Raw genomic sequence first — 17,573 nt, forward strand, 5'->3', positions numbered from 1 at the left:
AACAGTACTGTACAAAGTCCCTTATGCTGTCTGAATGTGGATTAAACCTGGGCTAAATGCAAGCAACATGAAGTTAGCATATATCTGCTATGTGCATCGTGTTCCTTATGCTACTGTACAACAAAATAGTTTTTTTTCTTAAACTGGAATGTTTAAAATATTTTGCACATGTTTTATGTATGTTTTCAACATTTGTTTTCAAACTATGAGTTTCATTGTGTCAGCATACCCAACGAATGTTGAGCAAAGAATTTTATTTTGAAAATTCCAAAATGTCCTGATTTTTATTTCAATGTTGAAATAATATTTATTTTATTAATAAATCAATATTACACAGTATTGATTTATTTGTTTTGTCACGTGGTCTGATTGTTTGTTGTATTTTTAATCAATTTGACTGGTTTGAAATCGTCTCTGTGGAGACGTCACGACTGTGAACAGCTGCCAACGAAGGTAACTGTCACGTGAGCAACGCGGAAGTGAAAGCCAGGTTTTTGTTGACGCGGAAGAGAGAAACTTTGAGTGTGTTTAATGGTCGGGTTGTGTCTAATGTTAAGCACAACTAACCAAACAAGGAAGTTTTTTAAATATTGAGTAAGTTCCTGTTTAACCCAAAGTGACGGACTAAATCGACAATTCAACCGATACCGAAACGTCATGGCTGGTCCAAATTTCCAGGTGAGTACCAAACTTAGGGGCTGCGTGCTTACGTAAGACGAACAGGTGTTGAGTTTTGGGTTGAAATTAACTGAAAGGCATCGAAAACGTTATAAGACTTTTTATTCACCTTGAACATTTGAAAATTAAGTTCAGTTGGTTCCCTTCATAGTGTAGTTATTATATGTTTTATTACTTCTATTCATCCGTCAGACGTCAGTAGTTGGCTTTCAGAGTAGTTTTAAATTCCATTCTCTTCAATCAAAGTAAAATGTTACTGATTACGTGTAATAATCACAACAAGGTATATTTCAAATAACAGTTTGTGAAAAATCTTAATCACATTTTTTTGTTTTGTTTTTTTTACTGTGGAATTCTTTCCACTGGGCTCAATTTATTTGACAGGATTTTCTTCAAATATGAGTTAATATTAAAATAACATTTCAACACGGCCACGCAACCCACATTTTCTTCTTAACGTTTGGTAGTCAAACCTGTGTATTTGAAAAGGCAATGTGTTCAACTTCTTTTATTTTTTCTAATTGCTGAATGTCAGAATTGGTTGTTCAGTTTCACGAAAAGGTTGTTACGTACGTACGTACGTACATACATACATACATACATGCATACAGTACATACATACCTTTCTGACTGGAAATAGAAAACAGCTCAGTGATTCAGTGTCTCTCAACCTCCCCCACCACACCCATCACGTACTGAACTCCTGACAGCAGGTTCATATTAATGTGATGGCTGTGCAACAGAGAGAAAACACTACCTTAGTTAGAATCCAGTGGACAAAACTTCCCAATGGTGCATGAGAAGAGAATAAGCTATAGCATACATTTCTAAGGCAGCACTTACATGATAATAATCTTCATTTAATTTGCACACCATTATTATGATTGCATCCCCAGTTTATTTAAAATATGTTTAACCACTTTTCTTTTTCAGAAAGCCATAACTTTTGCTACGAAAGCTGCAGAGCAGGACAAAGCTAAAAACTTTGAGGATGCCCTTCGAAATTACGAGACTGCGGTGCAGTATTTCCTTCATGCTATCAAATGTAAGCAATTTGAGCATCTTATCAATGCTTTTTTGCCCTGAAGGGTCCCGTATAAAAGCCATTTTCAGATTTTCTTTCTGTCCCCAACACCAATGGAGCACTCTGTCTTAGCTTCGTGCTAAAAACGAATGCTTCGTTGGACCATCCCCCTGTTTTAATTTCCCGGCTAGACAGTCATGTTGTGTCACATCATAGATAAAGGGAATTTTGCATGTTATGGGACGTGAAATGCTTTGCACAAATATTTCACAATTGAGCTTCATTTGGTCGTATGATATTTCACTATGCTTCAGATGAGGTCCAGGGTGATCGATGTATAGAATCAGTCCGGACTCGGTGTGCACAGTACCTGGACAGAGCTGAGCTGCTGAAGAAGCACCTCAAGGATATAGAGAATAATCCTCCAAGCAAACCCATCAAAGAGTCCCAGTCTGACGACAAAGGGTGAGACGGTGCTTACTGTCTGGCTTGTTTATACTTATGCGTTTTTATTGTGCGTCTGTGACTCTTATTCCTACTTTTTGTTAGTCAGCACACTGCGGGGATTTTGTCTTTTTCCAAAGACAAATGCAGCTCTGGGGCACAGCAGCTAGTTGAAAAACATACATTTGACAAATGATTTGACGTAGAGTCAAAGAGTCTAAATACATATATGTTTTTAGTCCGATAAAGTAATTGAAACTGGTTTCTTTAGTTTGTATTTGCATTAAAAAGCTTTGCCATTTATAAGAAAGCTGGCATATTTTGGTTCTAATTGCGGTAACCTAAATGTGGACCTGTTCTGGATTTTGTCACCTTGCTGGTGTAAAAAAGATATGAGATCAAGCCAGAAAACAGGGATCAACAGTAAACAGTGATATTATCATTAGATACTGATCAATCTTACACACTGGATGTTTTAATGACTTATAACTTCTTCTTTTTTTTAATTCTCACTCTTGAATCTTAAAGTGTGACTGCATACCACTAAAATCTCAAATGATTATCAACCAATTGTAACCTGTTATGTTGGATTCAATCGCAGGGATGACAGTGGTGATGGGGAAGATACAGAGAAGAAAAAGTTCAAAAACCAGCTCTCTGGTAAAACAGCTTTTACAAAACGCCTCAGAAACAATGATTGTGTTCGAATGGTTTAGCGGAGACGTCTCTTTCATTCACAGGTGCCATTGTCATGGAAAAGCCAAACATTAAGTGGGACGACGTTGCTGGACTTGAGGCGGCCAAAGAAGCCTTAAAGGAAGCTGTGATTCTGCCCATTAAATTCCCTCATCTGTTCACTGGTACAGGAGGCAAGAATCAACCTTAAACTTTCTGAAAAGAAGCAAAGTTTAAATAAAGCAAATGCATCTGTTTGCGTAGGAAAGCGGACTCCTTGGCGGGGGATCCTTCTCTTTGGTCCTCCAGGAACAGGGAAGTCCTACCTTGCCAAGGCGGTGGCCACAGAAGCCAATAATTCCACCTTCTTCTCCATCTCCTCCTCCGACCTCGTGTCCAAGTGGCTGGGCGAAAGTGAAAAGTAAAGCTCGGTGTTTGTCTGAACATATGTAACCTTGAAACATAGTAAACAAATAAACAGTCTTTAATGTTTTTCTTCTCTCGGTTCCCCGCACCAGGTTGGTGAAGAACCTGTTCTCGTTAGCCCGAGAAAACAAGCCATCCATCATTTTCATCGACGAGATTGACTCCTTGTGCGGCTCCAGGAGTGAGAACGAGAGCGAAGCCGCACGCAGGATCAAGACAGAGTTCCTCGTACAGATGCAAGGTGAGGAAGTCGGGAGTTTAGTATAAAGCCAGAGCTAGAGCAGTTGACATCACGTGTCCCTCTCGTTCACTCAGGCGTTGGTGTCGACAACGATGGGTTACTGGTCCTGGGAGCCACAAATATTCCCTGGACGCTGGACTCAGCTATCAGAAGAAGGTTGCTTACTGCATTGTTGGACACATGCAAATTGAGTTTAAGTTTATATTCAAAGCGGGGTGTACGTGTTGTCGTTTTGGATGAGCGGTTTTGTCACCATCTATCAGTCAGTGTCCCATATTAAAATGCAAGGTTCCTTATCTGTGGTATTTCATCAGATCAGATACCCTGAATTAGACAACATAGTTTCATAGAATTCCGCAGTCTTACGGAATATGCTGGGAATTTCCTGGACTGTTGGACTTGAATTATTTTATTCCCTCCAAGGTTTGAAAAGCGCATCTACATTCCTCTGCCTGAGGCGAACGCTCGCTCCTACATGTTCAAGCTGCACCTGGGCTCCACACCCAGCAACCTGAGGGACGAGGACTTCACCATGCTGGGCAAGAAGACAGAGGGCTACTCCGGAGCCGACATCAGCATCATTGTCAGGGACGGCCTCATGCAACCCGTCAGGAAGGTCCAATCAGCCACTCACTTCAAAAAGGTGCTGGATGCTGTATTTTCTGTCCCAGTCCTAAGTAAAACAACAATTTTGGCTGCATAATTTACCTGATAAAAAGCAGACCCATTCTGAATTAAGCCCAGTTTTCTCTTAATAATCGCAATTTAAAAAAATGTAAAAGAAAAAAGCTTTTTTTTTTGTCTGAGTCTCAGGGTAAAAGAAGTCCTTCATGACCAGCAAACCTACTGATTTCCTTGTGCCCTTGTGTCATTCACCCATGTGAATGCACATGACAGGTTCGCGGGGAATCATGCAGCAATCCCGGTGTCATTGTGGATGACCTGCTGACACCATGTTGGCCAGGTGATCCCGGCGCCATCCAGATGAGCTGGATGGATGTTCCAGGGGACAAACTCCAGGAGCCTCTCGTCAGCTTGGTGAGACTTTTGTGCGCAGCGTTCATCATCCATTGTTCAAACAGGTTTTCCCATTCATCAGCTATTGATACACCACAAAAAATAGACAGATTATCTATCTGATGTTTACATGCTCTTGAAAGGGCTCAGTCACACGAGGAGCTTAGTTACCAGCCTTTATGTCTCAGCTCTTTTATCACACCATTAACCATGAACTATTACCTAAACAATCAGAAATGACAACCTGTGAACTGATCATCAGTCATTCATGATGATGATCATTTGGCTATGAGCACCTTGACAGTCATGAAAATGATTGATTTTCTTAAATGATTTTATGCAGGAGGACATGCAGCAGTCAGTGTCAAACAACAAGCCGACAGTGAATGAAGAAGACTTGGTGAAGCTGAAGAAGTTTACTGAGGACTTTGGTCAAGAAGGCTAATAACAGCAGCAGCACATTATTCACTAAGCCTTAAATTATGCGGTGAGATATTCTCTCAGTCATTTGATTCAACTTGTGGTCAAAGTGACTTAAAATTCACCACTGATGCATTAAGCTCCCAGTTTCTGCTTTTAAAATACTACATTTTAGAGGTTTTCTTGTACAGCTGAAGTTACTGTTACAGGGGAAAACGTGGTGTTATACATGCAATATAATTTGGAATATTGCAGAAGGACACACTCCAGTTTAGAGAAGATTTGGAATATTTCTTAAATCTCACAACTATGCCAATTAACTAATTGATAAATGATCAATCAGGCTCTTATGCCTGTTGTTGATCTGCTAATTATATAATCCATTCTATGACATGTCAGTAGACAGTAGTTCATGTTGACATGTGCACGTTTAAGTTTTGTAAGATTTTCTTTTAAATGTCTGTTTGTGTGGTTGGTCAAGCAGTAGGCTATTTGCACTCTACTGCACAGATTATTGTTCTTTCCAGTTATGGGATATTATTAAACATTGTTTTCAGAGCAGTTAAAAAATAAATATCATAGAAAATCACAAATGATTTAAAGTTGTTACTAATGTTCTATTTTTTTCTTTTTTGGCTGAAGAGATCTTAAGCGCATCGGTTTTTTGTTTGTTTTTACCTGAATGATTGAAACTCCCATTTAGTTTGTTCTTACAGTGCTGACACTGGATTTTAAATGTCTCTATTGAACTCTATTGTGTGGTTTACGCCGATTACACAAACACATGCTACGGTGATGGTCATTTGTACTTCGTACATGACTTGGAGAGAATCGGTCTCAGGGTGTAATAAACAAACTATAACAAAAAACAGCGCTATTTTCAATTTGTGTATATATTTAATTGTTAAAATACATCTCTTAGTCACGTTAAATGCGGGGTACATCTATTTAATTTGTACATTGATAGGCGAAATATAAGGTTAATTTCAGATTTTACACAATTTCATTCCTTTAAAAAAATGACATCAGTGTTAGGCTGCTTGCACAAGATGATCACTTACTCAAATTAAGAAAGGTTACAAATAAAGCTGGATGCATTATGTCATTGGGATTGAGATGTAATTAGTAACACTATTTTTGGCTGAATAGACAAATATATATATATATGACAATACCTTTATCCAAGTTAACCAGAGTGAACAAATAAAAGTCCATGCAAATCAAATGATACTTAGAATAAAGCTCCAAAGTGATAAACCTGAGTCTACTGAAAAGCAAACCACAACATAAATTCACATTTAAAGTAAAGAATAGCATGATTCAAAAGCTGCCGGAAAAATAAGGAGGTGCATAAGGAGTGACGTCCCTTTTCATTTCAAAGCACATCATGGAAATAGCGGTGTTTTCCTCGTACAGTCGTGTTTATGGCGATGCTATCAGGCTTCCATCACAGCCAGTTACTACCACGCAGGTAGCTCAAAGTGCTACATTATTATTGCTTTGTTTATCCCTCTTTGTCTCAGCCTGTTTCTACCATGAATCACATGAGGAAGTGAAGAAACAGAAATTATTCACAAAAAGAACACATATCTAAGTAGAAGGCAATAATAAAGAGGGAAAAAAACTAAACCTCAAAAAAGAACAGTAATTCTAGAAAAGAAAAGGAATGATGTGCTCTGTCTAAGTAAACCAAAGTTGAAAAACACAAAGGACCTCAATTTTGCACAATGGAGTGTTTCAAAGGGCTATTGATAACAAGTCTTTGCTGGACATTTGGACAAGTGTCATATTCAGACAACAGCAGAGCAGTGGGAAGCTGTTACAATTTGGTATATGAGAAAGTGCTAGCAGTATTACCATATATAGGCTACTTGAAGAGATATAAGTGGCCCGCAAGACACATTTTCCTCCAGCTCATGTCATAGCAAAAAGAGGAAAGATGCTGTAACAGTGAACGGGACACTAGAAGACAGAGAAGAGAGAACCGAGTGCCAAACCAGTCGCAGCTCCAGCCAGCATGCCCAGAGCTACATCTCCACCATTTTCACGTTGGCGGTCCTGAATAACGACATGGTTCACGCCGGGGGCAGTGTACCCACCTGGAAACAGCCACAGCAAAAAAGTTGTTGAACTGAGCAGTGATCCCTTTAACACTTTGCTATTTTTGTCTCTTGGTTGAAGACGAAATGCTTCCGGTCATATATAATGTGTCCACTGATTACCTTGGTACTGATAAGGATAAGCCACAGCATATGGCTGCCCATCAGCAGCGTATACGATCTGGGAGGCATGTGGTGGAGGGGCAATGTAATCTCCATATGGACCTGGAGCATAGGCCTGCAGACGAGGACACAACTTTAAATCATCCCTCAATTCTGTAAGTAGTACAGTGACTTTAGTGTCATAAATGGCAAATACAGGTTTTTACTAAGGTTTATGCAACATCACATCAGAAAGAAACACTTTCTACAGTTTACCAACATTTTAATGCATATAAGACAATTAAAAAAACACAAAATATTGTTTGTGATCATGATAATTATTTTGATGCACTAAATTTGCACAAAATCAGCCTTTTAAAACTAAGACATTCAGACTGTTCTGGACTTTACCTGTGGTGGCGGAGCAAATTCTGAGTAGGGTGGAGGAGCAGAAGCCATCACTTCCTGTGCAAAGCCAATCTGAGGAGCAGCAACCACCTAAGGTTTAGACGGGGAGATCCAAGAAGTGTGTAACCACCGAAAAATCTGAGCTCAAAACTTTTGAATTTGTCAAACCAAGAATACTTGGATGCTCCGATGTTATTTTAGACATCTGACATTAATATGGGTAAACACATCAAAAGCAATGGATCAAGATGGAGGAGAAACTCACTGCGCTAATTCGGGCATCCTGAAGTGCCATGGTCCAGGCCCTGCAACACAAAGTGGAAATCAAAACAGCATTTGGTTAAAAAATAAATTAAAAAAAACAATAATCGCCAAAGCCAGAAAAAAAGTGTCCAGTAAATAATATAAAATCTGTGCAGATGTGGTTTCTCTTACAGGGCATCATCTGCACTATCTGCACACAAGCTAATGACACGTCCATCCCTGCAGACAATCTGGAGCAAAGCATCACGCATTTTTCCCTCCGGTGGGTTCAGATCTGCAGAAGTAACACAGGAGGATAAATGGAGGAAATGTTTAAAATATCCTAAAAGGAAGTCTACATATGACCAGGGCATTTGGCTACAAGCACCTTGACAAGCAGCGGAGTTGCGGATGTTAATGCAATCCACCCTCATGTGGATGTCATCCTCCATGTCGCGCCTCTGTTGGTCGTTATAGAACACAAGACGTCCATCAGCCCACAGGTCGAACCAGTTCTTCTTCCACCGACGGAGGATGGTGCCTTCGAGATAAATGTGTCACAGTTACTTTCCTCACAGACCACACATTTTAAATCGCCTGTGACCGCGGTGTACTGGCTGTGCGGGTTACAGACCGCTACTCACTCTGACGATGAAGCCAGCCACTCTTCACCATAGCCATGTTAGAGGCGGTTTCTACAGGAGAAGTAAACATTCGACACAACGATGTGAATACCAAACAGCGCGCCGTCACACGTTACGAGTCACGTCTCGGTGTCACGCGCAGAAAGTTGACACGAGCACTATTTGCGACCAGAACAAACACAACGTGTAAATCTGAGACGCGGTTTAATACTGCAAAAGGGAACACTGCACATGCCATTGGCAGGCCGTTCACTTTTTCACGGCATGACTTGGCTAACTGGAAAGTTACTGTAGCAGCCAAATGTAGGCTACTGCATAACAGTAACAGATGGCTCCTGTCAACATGACAGCTACATTTGAGCTGTTTTTGTTTGTTTGTTTCAACTACACATTCGTGTTCCCTTGTCAACATCTGTAGTAATTCTAACTTTCCTTTATCCTCCTGGAGAGATAACGCGATCGTAGTTTGCTAGCGACGCTGCATGTGTAAACCTGTAAACGCGTCTGTTAGCCGACTAGCTACTTCTCTGCAGACATCGTTCAGCTAAAACATTAAGGTAAATACGTATTACATGTAGGCTTCGTGTAATTTGGCTACTTACAGTTTTTTCTTGGTGCCAAGATTGCAATTTAGGGTAAACGAAGATGATGCCCTGCGTGGGCTCAAAGCGCCTGACCACCGGTGACCACAGCCTGTGTAGACTAGACCGCCGTTGTTCGTGTCTTGTCGACTGTTCCCGTTAGCCCCGCCCACACAGCAGGAAGCAGAAATGTGTTTTGGTTGACGTCGTCCATCAGCTGACTGCAATGGAAAATACCAGTAATCGCAGCGAGGGAGCGCTCGTTCATGACATCTTAGTAGTGAACCTACTGAGTTGCAAAGGAGGGCGTGTAACACGCTGAGCCTTTCGTCCCAAAACAGTAGATTTATGAAATTAAAACAAAAACATCGTGCCTTGTGTAACGATGACCTTTTATCGATTGCAGTGTTTATAATGCCACGCGACGAAGCGTTTATTTGCAAACAGAGCCGCCCAACTCGCCGCATGTCTGCGCATGCGAATCACAAGCTCACGCACGAGAGCTGAAAAGTTGCACCCCGAACAGGGTCGCGAGTGCGTGGAGGGAAATAGAGCCTGTTTAACCGCTATTCTCAACATCGTTTTGTTGTCACCAAAATAGAGGGCGGCGGCTTATACGTTAATTTTTTTTCACCTACGCCACAGAAAAACGGGCCACCGGGGGTGGTCAAACAAGCTATCTATCCCGATACTTTCCGGAGCTAACGAAGGTAGAAGCTGTTCCACCACAGGGCTGCGCTGCTAACCTGCAATGGCGACGGCAATATACTTGGAACATTACCTCGATAGTAAGTAACTGTGGATATACTGAATTGTTTTACATCGTCAACAGCTCGTACTTGACTAAGGCTGTATTGGTATTTACGAACGACAAGCTGAGTAACATGTCTGCAATTGGGTAATGTATTAGCATCCATTAGCCCGCTAGCTAACTAACTGCGTAGCATCGCGATAAGATTAAAGCCAATAAAGTTTCATAAACTCTATACGATTGACGCTAGAGACAATGGGGCGCTCATTAAATATTTGAACGCTAATAACAAACGAAGTATTTTTTGTTGTAATAATAAGACTTTATCGTAAGGGGGTTCCCGTACAGTATCGCACAGCATTTGCCGTTAGCGGCTTGTTTGGCGGCTACAAATGGCTTCAAGCATGCTACTCAAAAATGTTATTGCTTTCGGCAGAGTATTGTTACTTTTAACTTTGTGACATTATAGCTACTGAACATATTCCTGTTTGTTATTTTCCAATCCCCTGCAACCTGTTGCTTAACTACGTTTCAGTACGCGCCGGGGCGGGGTGTTTGAAGTGCGTCACATATGTGACAGTGAGCATACACATTTCCCCCGGCGCGATGCGAGGGTGAATATTTGACATTAACCTACGTTGAGACAACTTTGAAGCTCATTTGAATAAAGTATCCCGTAATTGTAGAAGTTCTTTTTATGGGAATAATATTTCTCTCTCTCTCTCTCTCTCTCTCTCTCGCTCTCTCTCTCTCTCTCTCTCTCTCTCTCTCTCTCTCTCTCTATCTGACACATGCACTCGCCACACCGGGACTTCAAATCAATCTGTGTTTTATGTTTTTATTTTTTAAAGTGTAGACTGATATGACAGCATGTGTGTATTGTGCAGCATTCAATGACAACGTAATTGACACCACTATGTAAATTATCTCCCTAGGCATTGAAAATTTACCTTGTGAGCTTCAGAGAAACTTCACTCTGATGCGGGATCTGGACAATAGAACTGAAGGTGATCGATATTTCGATAGTGAATACTTTTGTGTTGCAATGCTCACCAAGAACTAGTAATGTCATGCATCAATCTGTCATTTTACAGAAAAGAAAGCAGAGATTGAAAAATTGGCTGAAGAATATATTGCAACTGTGAAGAACTTGGCCTCAGAACAGAGAGTTGAACATCTACAGAAGATCCAGAATGCTTACAGCAAATGCAAAGAATTCAGTGATGACAAAGTGCAGCTTGCAATGCAGACATATGAAATGGTCAGTTTATCTTCCATTGTTTTTAGTTTTTCAGTCTCATACTTGAACTTAAGCTAAGTTGTTTCACTTTATGTTTCAATCAAACAAGTTTTTACCAGGATGTTTCTTGTACCTGCAGGTGGACAAACATATCCGCAGATTAGATGCAGACCTGGCACGCTTTGAGAATGAGCTCAAAGAGAAACTAGAAGTGAGTGGCTATGAAAGTACAGAGGGAAGAGGAGTGAAAAGTAAGTTGGTCAACTGTTGGCTCTCCATCTTAAAAAGAAAACAAACAAACTAATAATTCTATGCATTGTCTCTCATATTGTTTTTATAATATCGTACTCTTTTCCACAGAGGGTGAGACCCAGCTGAGGGAGAAGCGTGGCTCCAGAGGAAGGAAAGCAAGGAAAGGTTCTGATGAAGATTCTCCCAAAAAGAAAAAGATGAAAAACAGGTGTGTTTGATCTAGCTGCTGTCAGTTCAACAATTCTTTTGCACAAAGACAACACAAGACCTACCCCCATTTTCTAATAATGTTTTCTAGTTTCTGGGGAACACGTGTCAAACTGCCAATATCTCACCTTGACCAAACAATTTTTGAAAAGTCTAGGACAAACAATGTAGATATTTCACTTAAATTTTAAACATTTTAAAAATCATATAATTTGTTTAGAATCCAAAAATAAATAATTCATATTCTATATGATTTTAATTTTGTTAGTTGTCCTAAAAATGCTGTTCATTCCATTTGGTAGCAGTGCTCTTGTTTTGTTTTTAGTCTGATTCAATTTGTTGTGCTGTTAATGTATTCTTTTATGTTTGCAGCTCGGACTTGAGCGATGCTCTCCTGCCGATGCAGCCCTCTGACGTTTTAGACATGCCAGTCGATCCCAATGAGCCGACATATTGCCTGTGTCATCAAGTGTCATACGGAGAGATGATTGGATGTGATAACCCAGATGTAAGTGTTTGTACAAAACTTTGTTTTCAATGTAGTTACTCCTGCTGTTGCAAATTGTTTGAAGCTCCAGAGATGTTGTCTTACTACTGCCTTTATTTCCTTTTAGTGTCCAATAGAGTGGTTTCACTTTGCTTGTGTCGATCTCGCCACAAAACCTAAAGGAAAATGGTAAGACCTTATTCCGCAAACGACGTGCACATTTGGCAAAAATGTTATTTTACTCAGTGCCTTGACCTCTTTCCCCATCTTCTTGTACATTTCTCAGGTTTTGTCCGCGGTGTACCCAAGACAAGAAGAAGAAATGAGATTTTAGTTTCAGATTTAACAATGTCTGTATTTTTGATGTAGTTTATTAGTGTATACAAATTCATATTTCAGATCTTTCTGTCGTCGGAAATCATGAGTAATATACTTACTCTAAATGCCTGTTTTGAAGTTAAGCAGTGAAAGCATTTGACCCCCTTTGTAGACATTAAAGTGTCATTGGATTTTAAGAACGCAGTCATCAAAAGCTGCAGAATAATCATTTCATTTGTTGAGCTTTTGTAGAGGAGTTAAATTGCTTACGTGTCAGAATGTCCCATCTTTTTAAATGTATTTATTGTCTCTAATATGCTCAAATAGCCTGCACTTAGACTTAAACATACTTGAAATATGGGTTTTATAAAAATAAATATAAAATATGTCTATTTTTAAACCAATTAACAGCCTGCTGAAAATATAGAATTTGAAACACCTAAAACCTTACCAAATTTTTGTTTGTGTGTGTCAGATTTTAAGTTACCTACCTCTTCGGTGAATATATCAGTACTGCAGAAATTACTGCAGTTGTATTTTGTCAGCTCTAACCAAATAATCAAAGCAATATTGTCCCCCTTTAATTCCAAAAATACATTTAAAACATAAAACTGCAACATTTCTGAATGTACTTTACTTTTAGTTACTCCCCTGTTAACTGACTGGGGTATTTTAAGCACTTTAAATGAAAAGTTGCCCATGTTTTGCAGCCTTGGGTTTCATTTTCTAACATAGTGCTGAAATTCAAATTATATATTAATATACAGTGTTTTAATTTGTTGGAGAAACAATGTTTTTGGACACTTTCCAACCCCCCCTAAAAAAAATTATTGCATTGGTGTGAACTCAAGAAATTGAAAAAACAGGATATTAACCTCTTGCTTGGTACTCAGCTGTGAAAATCCCATGTTTATGTCACATATAAGAGCCAAAGTCTTTGTATTTTGTAAATTTAAGCATTTTATAACAAATAAATATTCACAATAAATGCATTGCTTTCTGGTCTTCACAACGAAAATGTGACATTGTCTTGAAAATGCTATTAATTTAAATTATTGACCAGTGTGAAGGTAAGTCAGTTATTTTCAAACTCAACGTCTATCTTACAAACCATGTTTTATGTTTTCATCATGTACAGTTTTATTGAGAACTGAGGTTGGAGAGTAGTACACAAAATACTGACAAGCATTGTGGAATAAATTGCCAGTAGGACAGTTCTATGATACTGGTGACTTGTCAAGGGTGTACCCTGTCTTCACCCTATGATAGTTGGGATAGGCTCCAGCAGACCTCATGACCCTGAGCTCAGGAAGAAGTGGGTATTGAAAATGGATGGATGAGTCTATGATGGATGCACATTGCACAACTGTGTCTTAAGTAAATTTGCTTTTCATAGTCATAAAACAAACAAGGATTTTGGGTTTTAAATCCCATTATCAGACTCATCCCAACTGCAAATTTCTTCAGCATTCCTGGTGAAATCAACTTGTATGTCATAAACAAAGTCTGGATCCTCCTTGCACCTCTGATTCCTTTCAAACAGTTCCTCCATTTTGCCCTTCTTACGGGCCAACTCTTCATCACTCAGTTTGTTCAGGTCTTCATCAGGGTCCACGGTAAAGGAAGCCAAGCTGTGCTCTAGGCTGAAGCCCTGCAGGTGATCTCTTAGGATGACGTGAAGCTTCTCTAGTTGACTCTGGGGAACACGCTCCAGATATTCCATGTGGCGGGGATGGTTCTTCAGCCGTTCAGCAGCTAAGCTGTGGTCTTGGGAGTGACAGAAAGCATAAAACCATCAGTTCTTATTTCTCTCTTATCCACACAATCAATACTCCTGTCTCTTTTATATGGTGTCCTTTACAATTTCAGATGTTTAGTATTATTATTATTTTTAATCCCAGATTCGTGGAGCATCGTGGAAGGTTTTTTTTTTTTTTCTAAACAAAACTTCCCGTCTTTGGAAAAAGAAACCAGAAAACGCTGACAGAGGGTGATGCCAATCTTCCATACGTTACAATGTGGAAGAAAAACAGTTGCTATCATATTGTAGAAAAATAATGTACAGCAGAATACACAACTAATACATAACAGACTCCCAATATATTATGACATTTTCTTAATAATAACCATGTGAGTTCTTGTAGCTTAAATGAATCAAAATGGTCGTATTACCACTAAAATGTAAATAATGTACATGCATTAATAAACGATGCGCCTTACCAGAATATTTAGAGAAGTTTCGCACAGGTATTATTCTTTTACGCACTTTTGTAGTTTCCGTGTTCTCGTAAATTAGAACTATAGCTGGAGGACTGAACTGCAGTCCGCATCGTTTAGCTGCGTATCTCATCGTCGTCTTTATCTGAAGCAGAACTTTTTGTGAAAAATCGGCAGTTTAGAGATTTGTAATTAAAGAGCGCATAGCTCTATCCGCGAAAATAGGAAGTCTCCAAGGCGTATTTTATTCTTGATTCGGATTGGTTTAAATTCACAAAGCTTTAGCATTAGGTTGCCGTGGTTGCTGTCGTCAACTGTTCCTACGTCGAACGACCTTGCTGAAGCCATTGTAATAGTCACTTTAAACTTTTTAAGGTACAATTTATATACCCAAAATAAAGATATAATGTGCAATTTTGTGTAATATTTTATTTATTACATTAATATATCTTCAGTTCAAACCACCTTTCTGAGATATAATTATTTATATTTTAGTCAGGCAGTTAAAGAGCTTCTCTGAAGCCGCACGGGGTCCTTTGTAGCGCTTCTTCCGTAAACATTTTTAAAGAAAATCCCTACTGCCTAACATACATGTTCACTAAGTTTTGCTCCCATTTACTATTGTTGTTTTGATGTATTTACTACTCTATTTTGTGTTGGCAGGTTTTACCACGTGCCATTCGTTGATCGAAAACGGTAAGTTGTAATGACGCCTGACGGTTCTGGATCCAGACATTTGAACAGTCAATGCAATTTTGAATTTTCAATTTTTGTTATTGTTATTGTTATTTATTATTATTATTATTTTTTTTAAATGATATCGAAATTACAAAGAAAAACTTACAATAACTCAAGTTTGTGTAATTCATATGACAATGGCAACCGTGGTCAATGCTACTTGATAGCAGAATAGGTGCCAAATAAACCTAACTGCCTTACAGAGTAATTCAAGATATTTTATTACATATTCATTATATCACACTAACTTTGTTCTGTGTAACGCCCTGCGTGTATAACAAGCTTGTTCTCTCTTACACTATTAGTTGTAATTGACAAAATAACAATGGGATAAATTAAAACAAAAAATGAACTTACACCCTAATGCTGTGATCCTCATAGATGAAAAGAACGAGAGCCACTGTGTTCATCTTAGGGAGTTGCTTGAATCTTCATCTCTGTCTGTAGAAATCAACAAGAGGGGTTTTCACAGGTATTGACATTATACATGCACACATCAAACAGCTTCATCTACAGTATTGTGTTTATCTATGTGGAATAACTGATTGTGTCATGTTTCAGGGAGGTTGTAACCACTGTCATGTTTGGCTTTGATGCTCCCAGTGGTGTTGAAATCATGCTCCTTCATCGCTGGCCCAGCAGTGTCTATGTCGATCCATACCAACTTGAATCCTTAAGAGGCCAAAGTGATTGGCAAGTAAGAGTGCTCCCTTTTTTTCTTTTCTTTCTTTTAAAGCAACAACAACAACTTAGAATCCTATTCATGTTGTGTATTAATTATGAATCATCACGTTATTCTCTGAAAGGTCTTACTGGATTCAGTTATTGATCTGGAGCTGCCTGCGCACAAGGCCTCAGGGTTTGTTACCTATGTGTATCTCAGCACTGAAAGACCAACTTCAGGACTTGTAAAAGTAACAATTCCGATTCATGGTCGCTACAATGAGCCTTCATTTGATGGGAAAACAATGACATCAGTGGACATAGATGCCCCAGAGCTGCTGCTGTGGAGTGAAAATTGTGAGTTAAAACAAAATTGTGCCTTCTTAGCAACTTTATAAAGTTAAAAATGTCATGTTCAGACCTCTTTAACTAGCAAAAATATAATTTGTAATGAATTCTTTATCAGCATTTGTTTGTATTTAAATTGTTCATTTATGTCTTGGTTGACAGAACTAACAAAAGTGCTTATATAAGAAGCTCACATGGTGTAATGTTAAACCTCATGTGTCTTTAAGGTATGCCATTCCAGAATTTAGAGGCTTTTGCCGCCACGGATGCGCCCTGTACACCTTCCAATTCAAGCACATGCACATGGGTGAAACATCAACATCAGCAGGTGGGTGTACGTCTCTTCATGATTTTCCTTTTTATGCTGGTCACTTTTTCCAACTGAAACATATTCTTGTGTCTTGTAGGAGAAACACACGTTGCACTTGCAGTTTCCAGTCGGTGACGCATCTTTGTTGATGCCTGTGTGCATCGGAACACTTTTAATCACAATGGTCTGCTGCTTGACACTCTCCAAGTACATGTGGGAACATCAAATCATGTAGGGAAGAGATGAAGATGATCAGTATATGTTGTGTTCAGTTCTGATCATAATCATTCCAGCATCCCTGGTTTTAAGTAACATTATAATCCTGATGTCACCCAGACAGAAATGGCTTGTTTTGCCAAAGTCTATTGTCACACTCATGGAGTAGGGGCAACAACACTGACCGTCTTTGTTTCAACCAAACATAGTTTGTGACTTGAAAATATTCAGATTTTGCCTTCCTAAACTGCAAAAAAAAAAAAAAAAAAAATCTGTTTTGTGGCTGCTAAGTAAAAGATAACTTGAATCTTAAATTAATAATTTTAGTTTTTTGTTTCCACTTTTTCGGTTGAGGACTGTTTTTTTTTTGTTTGTTTGTTTGTTTTGTTTGTTTGTTTTATCAAACATTTTTTGACACCACCGCATGACTTTTCTTGCTGCTTTTCTTGCCTATTGTTGTCCCCCCCAAAAAAATTGCCGGAAAATAAATGAAAGCATTTTGTACCAGTTACTGTTCGTTTGAATCTAAATAATATTTAATGTAGTTGTGCTGCTCTCAGATGTTATCATCTGCAAGATAGTGAAAAACTAAATTCAGTCATTTACAAATGCATTCAAAATAATGGAATGTTTAGGCGACAGTAAAAAATAAATAAAAATAAAAATAAATTATTATTATTATTATTATTATTATTATTATTATTATTATTATTATTATTATTATATTAAGAAATTCAAACTGAGCGTGCACCGTTTCGACAGCAGTTTTTCGGACTACATTACCTAAAATGCTTTTCGAGCATGCTCTCGCTTCCAGCTTCCGA

General features: G+C 38.8%; 5 protein-coding genes across 6 annotated transcripts; 3 read left to right on the forward strand and 2 right to left on the reverse strand.

The window, feature by feature from the left end:
* Positions 1–456: 456 nt before the first annotated feature.
* Positions 457–6,508, forward strand: LOC142897323 (vacuolar protein sorting-associated protein 4B-like). The gene is made up of 11 exons (XM_076039560.1): positions 457–678; positions 1,612–1,723; positions 2,017–2,167; positions 2,748–2,806; positions 2,887–3,006; positions 3,086–3,242; positions 3,340–3,488; positions 3,563–3,644; positions 3,912–4,131; positions 4,386–4,526; positions 4,849–6,508. Exons 1-11 carry the CDS (start codon positions 658–660, stop codon positions 4,948–4,950), a joined length of 1,314 nt encoding a protein of 437 aa, XP_075895675.1. The 5' UTR covers positions 457–657; the 3' UTR covers positions 4,951–6,508.
* plekhb2 (pleckstrin homology domain containing, family B (evectins) member 2) lies at positions 5,803–9,179 on the reverse strand. Of its 2 annotated transcripts, none has more exons than XM_076039566.1 (8): positions 9,024–9,179; positions 8,422–8,472; positions 8,166–8,318; positions 7,970–8,072; positions 7,800–7,839; positions 7,538–7,606; positions 7,148–7,262; positions 5,803–7,024 (listed from the first exon to the last, which is right to left on the reverse strand). In XM_076039566.1, exons 2-8 carry the CDS (start codon positions 8,456–8,458, stop codon positions 6,888–6,890), a joined length of 654 nt encoding a protein of 217 aa, XP_075895681.1. In that variant the 5' UTR covers positions 8,459–8,472; positions 9,024–9,179; the 3' UTR covers positions 5,803–6,887. The 2 variants fall into 2 exon arrangements, with proteins under 2 accessions (XP_075895681.1, XP_075895680.1); XM_076039565.1 differs by having other exon boundaries at positions 7,538–7,624; positions 9,024–9,174.
* A 569-nt stretch (positions 9,180–9,748) lies between these two features.
* On the forward strand, positions 9,749–13,245 carry ing5a (inhibitor of growth family, member 5a). The gene is made up of 8 exons (XM_076039564.1): positions 9,749–9,790; positions 10,689–10,760; positions 10,848–11,014; positions 11,133–11,244; positions 11,354–11,453; positions 11,825–11,960; positions 12,067–12,128; positions 12,226–13,245. Exons 1-8 carry the CDS (start codon positions 9,754–9,756, stop codon positions 12,263–12,265), a joined length of 726 nt encoding a protein of 241 aa, XP_075895679.1. The 5' UTR covers positions 9,749–9,753; the 3' UTR covers positions 12,266–13,245.
* cep19 (centrosomal protein 19) lies at positions 12,892–14,851 on the reverse strand. The gene is made up of 2 exons (XM_076039568.1): positions 14,478–14,851; positions 12,892–14,024 (listed from the first exon to the last, which is right to left on the reverse strand). Exons 1-2 carry the CDS (start codon positions 14,605–14,607, stop codon positions 13,681–13,683), a joined length of 474 nt encoding a protein of 157 aa, XP_075895683.1. The 5' UTR covers positions 14,608–14,851; the 3' UTR covers positions 12,892–13,680.
* A 159-nt stretch (positions 14,852–15,010) lies between these two features.
* pigx (phosphatidylinositol glycan anchor biosynthesis, class X) lies at positions 15,011–16,975 on the forward strand. Its single transcript, XM_076039562.1, has 6 exons — positions 15,011–15,170; positions 15,594–15,684; positions 15,774–15,909; positions 16,019–16,232; positions 16,451–16,551; positions 16,631–16,975. Exons 1-6 carry the CDS (start codon positions 15,107–15,109, stop codon positions 16,766–16,768), a joined length of 744 nt encoding a protein of 247 aa, XP_075895677.1. The 5' UTR covers positions 15,011–15,106; the 3' UTR covers positions 16,769–16,975.
* Positions 16,976–17,573: the final 598 nt, after the last annotated feature.

This window comes from Nelusetta ayraudi, unplaced genomic scaffold, assembly GCF_046127955.1.
Source record: "Nelusetta ayraudi isolate G7.1 ecotype Tasmania unplaced genomic scaffold, CSIRO-AGI_Nayr_v1 ptg000059l, whole genome shotgun sequence".
Taxonomy (NCBI): domain Eukaryota; kingdom Metazoa; phylum Chordata; class Actinopteri; order Tetraodontiformes; family Monacanthidae; genus Nelusetta; species Nelusetta ayraudi.

Excerpts from the sequence above, each read along its gene's own strand:
- LOC142897323 (XM_076039560.1), top strand. The coding sequence starts at position 658 with ATGGCTGGTCCAAATTTCCAG. Across the intron at positions 2,807-2,886 it reads GTTCAAAAACCAGCTCTCTG|GTGCCATTGTCATGGAAAAG; the intron begins GTAAAACAGCTT and ends TTTCATTCACAG. Across the intron at positions 4,527-4,848 it reads AGGAGCCTCTCGTCAGCTTG|GAGGACATGCAGCAGTCAGT; the intron begins GTGAGACTTTTG and ends GATTTTATGCAG.
- plekhb2 (XM_076039565.1), bottom strand. The coding sequence starts at position 8,458 with ATGGCTATGGTGAAGAGTGGCTGGCTTCATCGTCAGA. Across the intron at positions 8,073-8,165 it reads CAACTCCGCTGCTTGTCAAG|ATCTGAACCCACCGGAGGGA; the intron begins GTGCTTGTAGCC and ends TTACTTCTGCAG. Across the intron at positions 7,025-7,147 it reads TTATCCTTATCAGTACCAAG|GTGGGTACACTGCCCCCGGC; the intron begins GTAATCAGTGGA and ends GGCTGTTTCCAG.
- ing5a (XM_076039564.1), top strand. The coding sequence starts at position 9,754 with ATGGCGACGGCAATATACTTGGAACATTACCTCGATA. Across the intron at positions 11,245-11,353 it reads AGAGGGAAGAGGAGTGAAAA|AGGGTGAGACCCAGCTGAGG; the intron begins GTAAGTTGGTCA and ends TCTTTTCCACAG. Across the intron at positions 12,129-12,225 it reads ACAAAACCTAAAGGAAAATG|GTTTTGTCCGCGGTGTACCC; the intron begins GTAAGACCTTAT and ends TACATTTCTCAG.
- cep19 (XM_076039568.1), bottom strand. The coding sequence starts at position 14,607 with ATGAGATACGCAGCTAAACGATGCGGACTGCAGTTCAGTCCTCCAGCT. Across the intron at positions 14,025-14,477 it reads AAACTTCTCTAAATATTCTG|ACCACAGCTTAGCTGCTGAA; the intron begins GTAAGGCGCATC and ends GTCACTCCCAAG.
- pigx (XM_076039562.1), top strand. The coding sequence starts at position 15,107 with ATGTATTTACTACTCTATTTTGTGTTGGCAGGTTTTACCACGTGCCAT. Across the intron at positions 15,171-15,593 it reads CCATTCGTTGATCGAAAACG|ATGAAAAGAACGAGAGCCAC; the intron begins GTAAGTTGTAAT and ends TGATCCTCATAG. Across the intron at positions 16,233-16,450 it reads GCTGCTGTGGAGTGAAAATT|GTATGCCATTCCAGAATTTA; the intron begins GTGAGTTAAAAC and ends TGTGTCTTTAAG.